Here is a 12,035-nt window from a genome sequence, read left to right as displayed (position 1 = left end):
TCCAAAGCATGGAAAAGATTTATGTTATAGCGTTCAGAGAAAAGGCAGGACAAAATGGTATTTATAGCATGATCTCAAAGTGTAAAAGATGCATGTATAAACAAAATATTGACTTCTGAGAGACTTAGCTATCTCCTTTTACTTTTCTTTATGTTAAATTTTTTACAATAAGCTAATATTATTTTCAGAATTAGAAAAGACTTCTAGAAAAGGAAATAATTCTCCATTTAAAGGAGGGGTCATTTATATTTTAAAGAAGTTGCAACAGTGCATATAATGGTTTGATAACGTCACTTCCCCTAATGCTTGAGCTGGTCAAATGTAAAATATGAAGGTGATTTTATTTCAAATTAACTTTTCACTTTAGATTACAAATGTTGCTTTAAGCCAGCGCTGCTTTTTGCTGTTTGTTTGTATTTTTTAAAGATGGGGGTCTTGCTATGCTGCTCAGGCTGGTCTTGAACTCCTGGCCTCAAGTGATCCACCCACCTCAGCCTCCCGAGTCACTGGAATATAGGCACAACCCACCATGCCAGGCCCACTTTAGACTATAGATAAAATATTTGCCTGCAGTCTAAACTGATCTCAATCATTCAGCTATTAAAGGATTAGATACTGATGACAGTTTACAGCCCTAAAAAATATATCATTTGTTGTGTTGGGGAGAAGGGGCTGTTCATTCTTCCCTTATAGGATCCAGTACGGCTATTTCCTAAAACTCTTCAAGCTCTGTCACAAATGCATACATATATCATAATCTTACCAGCACGGTTATTTTTTCCCAATATAGTTTTAAAAAAAGAAGCCATTTAATTTTGTTCCTTCAAAGGTCTTTGTTAGGTAAAGAAACTTATATCAGAATTTCAGAAAAAGAATTGTTGATCCTTTGGTGTTTACTCTGTTCTTGAAAATTCATGTTTAATCTTTTTTATTTACAACATGGCAGGCCAATTTCAGCTCAATTATACATATTAATGCTAGCAAAGAGCCAATGTGGAGAAATGTTCTACTGGCCATGGACTGCATTGGCTGTAACCCCAGGCAGCCGTGCTAGCTAGCATTCTCTAGCATGAGGCTGGAGGCCCGGCTTTGTTTACAAGTAAGGAACCTGACAATACCATCACAGATTTGTTTTAGAAGTATCAGTTTTGTGTTCCAAGGTAAGGTCAGGGCCATCCGTGTCTGGATTTCTGATTTTATTGACAAGCCCCAAATGGAGTAAAGCAGAGGGACTGGATAAGAAAATCTGCTGTAGGATTCTTCCTTCATAAACAGACAACACACCCCACCAAGTTTTCCTTAAGTGTTCCTATCTAAACAGGGTAAGAAAACCTGCAAACCCACCTACCAAGATCACCCGAGGCCTGGAAGAAGGGAACCAGTTCCACAAATCAAATGCTTTGTAAAGGGCTTGTAATGGCCAAGAGTTTGTTTATTCATTGTAAACAAATATGCGTCAAGCATACTGCCATAAAAGCAACCCTGACTAAACTGTGCCCCATACTCGGAGACCCCAGAGCCAATCTAACCAGAGGCAGCTCCTTGCAGGGTTTGGGTCCAGAGGGTGCCTGCAGGTGGAGCCAACCCCTCCCTCAGCAAGGAACTTTCCCACACTCGATTATGGGGACATTAAGTTTGGGGTTCTAGGATGGAAAGGGACTCAGGAATCTAACTGCAGTGAGCCTGGAAGCCTGAGGGAGAACGGTGAAGCCACAGGCAACCAAGGTGTGCAGGAAAGGATGAATTCCTGACAATGCCAACTGCTGAGGGATTCTGAGATGCCCTGGCTGTTTGTTCCTCTTACAAAAATATCTACAGAAGCTGGGCATGATGGTTCACACCTGTAATCTCAGCACTTTGGGAGGAGGAGGCAGACAGTTCCTCCTGACCAGCTGAGGCCAGGAGTTCAAGGCCAGCCTGGCTAACATGGCAAAACCCCATCTCTATAAAAATACAAAAAAAGTTAGCCAGGCATGGGGGTGCATGCCTGGAATCCCAGCTACTTGGGAAACTGAGGAACAAGAATTGCTTGAACTCAGGGGGTGGAGGATGCAGTGAGCCAAGATCACAGCAGTGTACTCCAGACTGGGTGACTTCATCTCCACAAAAAAAAAAAAAAAAAAAAAAAGAAAAGAAAAGAAAAGCTACACAAAGAGAAGGAGAAAGAGGAGAGGAAAGTGGGAAAGGAGGCGGGAAAAGGGATTTGAAGAAATCACTATATCATTAAAGAGGTGATATTGTTTTGGATGATATTTTTGCTTTATTTGTAGTTATAAATAATTGAATTCACCTCTGGGGATTTTTCCTAAGGAGATAATTAAGCAGATGCACAAATCCACATGCCCAAGGTTGTTAATTCTAGCAGTTTAAAATGGCAAAAACTGGGAACACTTTAATTGCCCATCAATAGAAAATTGGTCAAATAAGTTGTGGAACATCCCTATTCTATGTTCAAATTATTTTTCTGCATCAATGCCCTTGAACGATTAGAAACACTCAGTACTACCAGTGGCTGAGCCAGGGCAGCACTTATTGATGGAACTAGAGGTACCAGAAGATGTGTAAGATGGGATCTCCACCCTCATCCTGGGCATTTTTGCTACTCCCCCAGCCCTTGCTTCCCCAACACGTTTAAGAATCTGGGATGTGGCCAGGTGCGGTGACTCATCCCTGTAATCCTAGAACTTTGAGGGGCCAAGGCAGGTGGATCACTTGAGGTCAGGAGTTCGAGATAAGCCTGGTCAACATGGTGAAACCCCATCTCGACTAAAAATACAAAAATTAGCTGGGCATGGTGGTGCATGCCTGTAATCCCAGCTACTCGGGAGGCTGAGGCAGAAGAATCGCTTGAACCCAGTAGGCAGAGGTTGCAGTGAGCCGAGATCATGCCACTGCACTCCAGCCTGGGCAACAGAGCGAGACTCTGTCTTTAAAAAAAAAAAAAAAAAATCTGGGATGTGAATGATAGAATGTTATGTTGTCATGAAAAATGGTAACATAGCTCAATATTTACTCATATGGAGCTCAGTATATCACATATGCTCGAATAATCAGGTTGCTTACAGAATAGCATGCAAGTGTGATCTCATGGCTGAGACTCCAGCAGCATCAAAACAGTCCTCGCAGGCCAATAGTTGTTTCCTCTGAGTGCTTGGGTTTGGGATGTTTGCTTTTTTACTTCTGTTTTCTGAATTTTTTAGAATATTTCTACAATGAAACTACATTGTTTTATAACCAGAAAAAGAAATAAAGAAAAAAGCATTTATATTAATAATTAAATATGTAAAAATAAATTACCTAGGAGTCAATTCCAGTTACAAGAAATGTCTCTGCCTGACAAACAGGTTTTTGTGCCTGAAGCCTTGGCCTATACATCATAAGCAATAGTCACTGAAATGAAATTTCAAGGCAACAAAGGAATTTATATGGTCTCATGATGTTCCCTCAGGTCACATTGAATAAATATTTGAAATCCCTTGCTTTCTATCATCTTTTCAACTAGTGAATGTACTTCTTTTTTTAAAAGAAGAGGAAAAGGCAAACACTCCTTTTCATAAAACTATGAATTTGTCTTTTATAAAATAACCAACACAAATGAAAATGGCTCAACATTAGTTCTGAAATGCAGAAGAAGGGAAATAATGAGCTTTTGTAATGTGAATATATCAGTAAGATCAAGGATATTAACAGGAAAACATGTTTCATACGATTATCTGTACCTTTTCCATTAAAATATTTCAAGTTAGAACGCACAAAACAAACTGAGTTCAAAATATTTTACTTTCAATTCCTATCTTGATTTTTATAATGAAAATGAAATTAAAAAAGCCAAGGGGAGCAGGGGTAATAACAGCATAATATGAGTAACAAACAATAAAGCACTGCAACTTGTTTGACTTTATATTTTGTAGAGTTGACTAATTTGCTCTGCACTGAAAATAAAAACTTACCTCACACCAAATAGAGAAATGCCAAATGAAATGGACAAAATGTCAAACGTGAGAATAGGATGGATTGAGGGGTACAAGGACAAGGGTATAGGGAAGAGTTTTGTAAAGATGTCTGCTTGGTCAAGTGGATGTTACATGGTGTCTTACCCAGCAACTAAGACGTATTTCCCATCTGCTTGATTCTTTAGCCTTTCTAGCACAGACAAACGTACTTTGGCTTTGCTTTTGCCATAGATCTCAATTTCATCTGCAAGCAATCCAATCTCCTTGGCAAGGACATCCACAGCTTTTGGAGTTTGTCCTCTTGAAATCTCAATGTCACTGAGGGGAAAGACAACACAAAAGAGAGAAGAGGCTTCTCAGCTTAGGTGGTTGTAACTGGAGTGAAAACAGCCTCACATCACGCCAACAATGAAATCAATGCAATTGCTTTGGGGTCCTTCCTCCCAGGCAGTAATAAGCACAACTGCTAACAATTAGTGTGTATGAGAAAATAGTGCATCATTTTAGAAATGCAACTCCAAAAAACTCACAAAGATCCTAAACTTGTGTCCAGGTGGAAGTATAACACCTACGGCATACAGAGAAGAACTGTGTTTTACAATGTGTCCAAAGCCTTCCTGCAAGTGTGATTCGACTACAGAGCAAATGCTGTGTGGGCCATCACGGTATTCATTAGCCATGAATAGAAGGTCATTGTATAATAATCTCCGATTGGGCTGGCCACATGTTTCTCTTGGCTATTCAAAAATGTGAACATTACTATCACATTAGAGATTAAGTACAAAAAAAAAAGAAAAAATGTGGAAATGCTATTTTGTTTTATCTGTGTCCACACTTCCCCTCTCTCTATTTACAGTCTAAAACCATATTTCAAAATATTTTATTAATTACATAACTGTCGGTAAAAGGACCTAGTGCCCTGAGCCCAAGTTCAGACAGGAAATTGTAGGAACTCCAGAGTGTTCCTACACCTACAGAGTGCACCTAACTGAACTCTTCTATTTCACTGGCCACCACTGCTTGTCTTACAGGAGTGGTCTGGATACCAGCATGTGTAATGCTGGACTCTTCAGGAAGAGCCCCCTCTGGGGCTCATGTGCTCAGTCATTTCTTTGCTGGGGAGTCAGGCCCTTCATGTGTCTGAGAGTGAGAGATGGAAGGCGCACCTGTTCCCTCAGCAGCAAGACTAACCTAGGGAGACCACGCAGCAGGGAACTGCCCTTAAAGGTTGCATCAGAGAGGACAGCTATTCCTTCACTCACCCCGGAACACTTATTTTTGTTGTGATCTGCTTTCCTTCGGTGGGCAGATCAACCCCCTCAGTGGACTTTAGTCAGCCCCTTGGTCCTGTTTCTGTAGTTACAGCGGGCAATCTACCCTCAGTGTTCAGACCACCCTAGACTCTCCTCCAGGATCCTGTGGGGGCCTGACCTGGGCTAAGAGGTAACAGCAAACACACCTCCACCCAGATTTCTCCAAAGGGCACCACAGAAACTAGGAGTTCAGGTAATCCCCCCACAGGCCGCTGAGTATTCCTTTCCAGGCCTCCACCCATCCAAGCTTTCCTTTCTAGCCTCCCACTTTGTTTTGCCTTCCTGGTCATAACTTTTTTTCTGTCTCTCTCTTCCCACAATCTCCTAAATTGAAGAGCTTAATCTTGAATAATGTGTAAGCTTTTGGCAGGCCACAGTGGCTCACATCTATAATCCCAGCACTTTGGGAGGCCAAGGCAGGAGGATCACTTGAGTCCATGAGTTTGAGACCAGCCTGGCCAACACAGCAAAATCCCATCTCTACTAAAAATACAAATAAATTAGTCAGGTGTGGTGGTTGCACCTGTAGTCTCAGCTACTCGGGAGGCCGAGGCAGGATAATCGCTTGAACCCGGGAGGTGAAGGTTGAGGTGAGCTGAGATCACACCACTGCACTCCAGCCTGGGCGACAGCGGGAGACTCTGTCTCAAAAAACAAACAAACAAACAAAAACAAAACAGGCCGGGCATGGTGGCTCATGCCTGTAAGCCCAGCACTTTGGGAGCACAGGAGGGCAGGTCACTTGAGGTCAGGAGTTCGAGATCAGCCTGGCCAACATGGTGAAACCCTGTCTCTACGAAAAATACAAAAATTGGCCAGATGTCCTCGCTTGAACCCAGAAGGTGAAGGTTACGATGAGCAGAGATCAAGCCACTGCACTCCAGCCTGGGCAACAGAACAAGGCTCTGTCTTAAAAACAAAACAAACCAAACACCTGTAAGGTTTCCTTTTTACTAAAGGGTCATAGAGACACCATCGCGATTTTTTGGGTGATTTATAAACTACTCAGCTTGCTTCTCTTTGCCCAGTGGGTCTAGAAATCAATGATTTCAAAGTGAATTCTTCTTGGGGGAGAAAAGGGTTTAATTATTTAACCAAATTATTGGTTAAACAAGAAGAATTTACTTTGAAACTTTGGTACACAATTTGGTGAAATCTATCTTAATCTTTTTTACCACTTTGTAGGTAGAAATTATTGATTTGCTTTCAAAATCTAAGGTCTTATAACAACATAAATAACTCTAAAATAAGATATTTTATGAAACAGATTGCACAAGCCCAGGGATGATATTACAGAAATAACATTCCTCATTGCAACTTACATAATTAATGAATAGAGAACATAATTGAGATGTTTTGTCTATTGCAGGGATGAAAACATGTCCAAGAGGGTCACACCCTCCTGGTGGGTAGAACTGAACCAGGGTGTTCATCTGACCACCCAAGGAAATGGAGTTCAATTCTATAAAGCAACTGGTTATCAGGTAAAAAATGAGTCAGGCTCGGTGCGGTGGCTCATGCCTGTAATCCCAGCACTTTGGTAGGCCGAGGTGGGTGGAACACCTGAGGTCAGGAGTTCAAGACCAGAGCAAGACTCTGTCTCAAAAAAAAAAAAAAAAAAAAAGAGTCAGTTACCAGAGGGGTTTTATCTCCTCTGCACTCTGTGCATTCCAACATTGCTAGATGAGATTACCTGGGGATGCACACCTGGCATTATGCACACCTGGATAACGGGGGTAGGGCCAATTGCTTGGAGTGGGACAGACACAGATGACTCATCATCAGACTGGAAAATGCGGCTATCTGTTTCAGATGTCATCCCTACCCAATCATTCTAAACCACGTGCTGAGACTATGACCTACGGTTTATATTTCCAAATTTACAGATAAAATATGTAGCTTAGACTTCATCAAAGAGCACTCTGAGGAAAATACCCACCTAGACGAACACAGACTATCCTATCAGATTGTTCTAAAGAAAGCTGAGCTCAGTTGCCACGTGGAATGTTTGGTTTGGGTGATCATTTATCCCCAGAGTAGAAACTTACATGGCCCTTAAGACCAGGCGGATATATATGCGTTGGGCATTTCTGACACTGAAAAGCATATTCCAAATATTACATTACCATATTTTATCAGATTTAAAACCATAATTTCATGGACCATTAAGAAGAAAAAACACTGCCAGGCCAGGCATGGTGGCTCACGCCTGTAATCCCAACACTTTCGGAGACTGAGGTGGGCAGATCACCTGAGGTCAGGAGTTTGAGACCGGCCTGGCCAAGATGGCAAAAGCCCTGTCTCTACTAAAAATACAAAAATTAGCTGGGTGTGGTGGCGTGCACCTGTAATCTCAGCTACCCGATCGGGAGGCTGAGGCAGGAGAATCGCTTGAACCTGGGAGGTGGAGGTTGCAGTTAGCCGAGATTGCACCACTGCACTCCAGCCTGGGCAACAGAGCAAGACTCCATCTCAAAAAAAAAAAAAAGGAAAAAACCCACTGCCATTAAATATAGGAAATATCATTGAAATTAAATTAGTTAATACAAATTAGTTTTAAAACGTCATTAAAAAACTGCCATTTAATATAGAAAATATTGATATTTTTAAAATATGCCTTTTTAGAACTGACAGAACACAGTAATACATTCATTAGATTTAATTTTGGAGAATTTACAATAGAGAAAATAGGGTGGCAATTTAATGAATAGAGAAAATTATCTACTATCAAAACCACAGTAGCATGAGTTGTGCTTCTCCTCCATGACTAACTGGGTCTAAGGCACTGTGCTGAGCTGACATCAGTATAAATAAATCACCAGTGTTACCTTGGCACAGGGGACAGAGGCTGAAGTTTCAAGCAGTGAAGTCTCCACCGCCTGTGCTGCTGTTCACGAAGCCATCTCCTTCCACTGCTGACCATATTCTTCAGCAGGGAGAGAGAGGAAAACATGTTAGAATCGTAAAAGCTGACAGGGCACGCACTTAAACCATGGAAATATTGTTTGTGGATGTTACAAAATAAGATTATCGAGTTGTACAATAAGTCAAGGGGATATTAGGAATATTTTTATTCACGTGTAACTAGGTTTGTAGGTTTTTCTTAAAAAGGAAAATGTGAAAACCTGCATGCCTAGTTAGAATATACGACTATTCATTACCGTACTGAAGAGTTTGATAGTATTAAAAGAAGCTGCTTTGTTTCTTAAATATGCACACATGAACTTCTTGATGATCCAGCTTAATTCTATAGTTCCCTTGCAGACTATTAGCTCTTCATACTTACAGCAATGAATCTGAGAATGTTTTTTACAATGTACGTCCAGGGTTATATCAAGTCACAGGCCAGAACTTCTGACTATGTTCATTGTTTTTGTTAAATTTAAAAAAGAAAAACAGGAAAATGTGAGAAAATACACTATTAAAAAATCCAGGTGTGGTGACATGCACCTATAATCCCAGCTACTCGGGAGGCTGAGGTGGGAGGATTGTTTGAGCCCAGAAGTTTGAGGCTCCAGTGAGTCAAGACCATACCACTGCACTTCATCCTAGCTGAGATTCTGTCTCTTTAAAAATAAATGAATAAATAGGCCAGGTGAGGTGGCTCATGCCTGTAATCCCAGCACTTTGGGAGGCCGAGGCGGGCAGATCACTTGAGGGCAGGAATTCAAGACCAGCCTGGGCAACATGGTGAAACCCTGTCTCTATTAAAAATACAGAAATTAGGCCGGGCGTAGTGGCTCACGCCTGTAATCCTCTTTGGGAGGCTAAGGCAAGCAGATCACCTGAGGTCGGGAGTTCAAGACCAGCCTGACCAACATGGAGAAACCCTGTCTCTACTAAAAATACAAAATTAGCTGGGTATGGTGGCGCATGCCTGTAATCCCAGCTACTCGAGAGGCTGCGGCTTGAACCCAGGAGGTAGAGGTTGCGGTGAGCCGAGATTGCACCATTGCACTCCAGCCTGGGCAACAAGAGCGAAACTCCATCTCAAAAAAAAATTAGCCGGGTGTGGTGGCATGTGCCTGTAATCCCAGCTACCCAGGAGGCTGAGGCAGGAGAATTGCTTGAACCTGGGAGGTGCAGGCTACAGTGAACTGAGATCGTGCCACTGCATTCCAGCCTGGGTGACACCTGTCTCAATAAAATAAATCAATGAATGAATAAATAAATAAAATAGATTAAGTCTTCACAAAAGACATCACATACATGGATAAACTTATACTGAATAAGTTCGTCATCTGATTTAGAAAAGAAAAATGAAGAAAATACAAGACTGCATGAATGATCAGCTTGGATGCTCAGCTTCCAAATACCATCCTTCTGTAGTTGGTATAAAAGAACAAGAAAATTGAATTACTGAGTAGTGCTATGTATGCATATAAATTATAAGTAAATGAAATAAAAATAAATAAAAACAAAATTTGGCTTTGATGGAAATGTAACTTATAATCCTTACAAAAATGTATAATGACCCATTTTGAGGTAACGAGTTGTGTATTACCCTGTACAGAAGAAAGATATGAACTAAATGTCACTGCCAGAGGCCACCGTCACTGCAGGCTCCAGCACTATGAGAACACTCAGCTTATATGGTGGAACACTGGTGACCTTCGCCTTTAGGTCACACAGGTGGTGATGGTTTGAAAATGCCTACAAATACTTTAATACTTCTGTCTTGAAGAGGTGAGGACAATTCTCCTTCTCTTGAATATGAACCGGACTTAGTGATATACTTTTAACAAACAGGATTAAAGGAAGTGGCGGCACATGATGTCAGAGCCTAGGTCATCCATACTGCAAGACTCCTTCTGGTTCCCTCCCTTGGATTGCTCATACTGGGGGAAGTCAGCTGCCACACTGTGAGCAGCCCTACAGAGAGGTGGACATGATGAGGAAGCACGGCATCTGCTGATGGCCAATGAGGAATGAAATACACATGCCCACAGCCATGTGAGTACGCCATCTGGGAAAGAGATCCTCCAGCCCCAGTCAACCCCTCAGATGATTGTAGCCCCAGCTGACATCTTCACTTCAAATGCATGAGAGCTCCTGAGCCCAAACCATCTGATATAGTTTGGATGTGTGTCCCTGCCCAAATCTCATCTTGAAATGTAATCCCCAGTGTTAGAGGTGGGGCCTCGTGGGAGGTGATGGGATCACAGGGGCTGGTTTCTCATGATGGTTTAGCATCATCCCCATTGGTAGCATCCTTATGATAATGAGTGAGTTCTCATGAGATCTTGTCGTTTAAAGGTATATAGCACCACTCCCTCACTCCCTGCTCCTGTTCGCACCTTGTGAGATGCCTGCTTTCCCTTCACCTTCTGCCATTATTGGAAGCTTGGAGAGGCCTCTCCAGAAGCAGATGCCTGTGTTATGCTTCCCGTAAGGCCTGCAGAACTGTGAACCAGGTCAGGCGCGGTGGCTCATGCCTGTAATCCCAGCACTTTGGGAGGCCGAGGCAGGTAGATCACACAAGGCCAGGAGTTTGAGACCAGCCTGGCCAACATGGTGAAACCCTGTCTCTACTAAAAATACAAAAAATTAGCTTGGTGTGATGGTGAGTGCCTGTAATCCCAGCTACTCGGGAGGCTGAGGCATGAGAATCGCTTAAACCCGGGAGGTGGAGGTTGTAGTGAGCCAAGATTGCACCACTGCACTCCAGTCTGGGTGACAAAGCGAGACTCCATTTCAAGGAGGAAAAAAAAAGAACGGTGAGCCAATTTAATCTGTTTTCTTTCTAAGTTAACCACAGTCTTGGGTATTTCTTTTCTTTTCCTTTTTTTTTTTTTTTCCGGTCTCCCTCTGTCACCCAGGTTGGAGTTCAGTGGTGCAATCTCAGCTCACTGCAACCTCTGTCTCCTGGGTTCAAGCAATCCTCCTGCCTCAGCCTCCCGAGTAGCTGGTATTTCTTTATAGCAATGCAAAAATGGACTAACATACCACCTAATCTGTTAATCTACTGCCAAATCTCTGATTTGAAGAAACTGTGAGATAATAAATGCCTTGTTGCTCCAGTTACTAAATTGTGAGATAGTTTATTACACAGCACAAGATAACATACACACAGTCCCCAGTATGGATCCCTGCCCCACATATGCCATGTGATCACAGGCAACTCACTTCATTTTTCAAAATTACCATTTCTTCATTTATGAAATAGGCCTAACACTGTGTGTATGAAGTGTTTAACACTGTACCTGGTAAACAGAAACCACTTGTAAAATGTTAGCAACTATTAATCAAACTTCCAAACTCAAGATTTCTCAGACAGCTATGTCGAACAAACCTGAATTCGGAGAGCTGCAGCAAGGAGACTCACATCATCTTCCTCAATGAGTCCACCAAAATGTATTCTCGGAGAGCCACACCCAACCTTCCCTGTAAACAATTGGAGGGAAAAAAAGACTTTCAGCACATTGTCATTTCTAACCCATTGCTCCTTGCAAACAGCCAGCACACTGAATAATGGGCTCATTTTTCATCAAGGAAGTCAGGATGTCAGGGCATGGCTGCAGGCTGGTCACCTCTGGTACAGCCCTGGGACCCTCCACTGGGCCTGCTTCACATTTTACATTAGAGAAATGGCCATCCAGCCAGGTGCAGTGGCTCACGCCTGTAATCCCAGCACTTTGGGAGGCCAAGGCAAGTGGATCACCTGAGGTCAGGAGTTCAAGACAAGCCTGGCCAACATGGCAAAACCCCATCTCTACTAAAAATACAAAATCAGCTGGGCATGGTGGTGTGCACCTGTAGTCCCAGCTAC

General features: G+C 42.3%; 1 protein-coding gene across 2 annotated transcripts in view; it reads right to left on the bottom strand.

Annotated features, from left to right (window-relative positions):
• MTHFD1L (methylenetetrahydrofolate dehydrogenase (NADP+ dependent) 1 like) overlaps window positions 1–12,035 on the bottom strand; it is a 247,378-nt gene that overhangs the window by 182,382 nt on the left and 52,961 nt on the right. For both annotated transcript variants that reach the window (XM_017887637.1, XM_017887636.1), the window contains 3 exons: window positions 11,559–11,650; window positions 8,095–8,192; window positions 4,098–4,271 (listed from right to left, as the gene is read on the bottom strand). In XM_017887637.1, the coding sequence (XP_017743126.1) occupies window positions 4,098–4,271; window positions 8,095–8,192; window positions 11,559–11,650 (364 nt within the window). The remainder of the gene's footprint in view (window positions 1–4,097; window positions 4,272–8,094; window positions 8,193–11,558; window positions 11,651–12,035) is intronic.

Source organism: Rhinopithecus bieti, unplaced genomic scaffold, assembly GCF_001698545.2.
Source record: "Rhinopithecus bieti isolate Rb0 unplaced genomic scaffold, ASM169854v2 scaffold_16097, whole genome shotgun sequence".
Taxonomy (NCBI): domain Eukaryota; kingdom Metazoa; phylum Chordata; class Mammalia; order Primates; family Cercopithecidae; genus Rhinopithecus; species Rhinopithecus bieti.
This window is presented reverse-complemented; position numbering and strand designations above follow the sequence as displayed.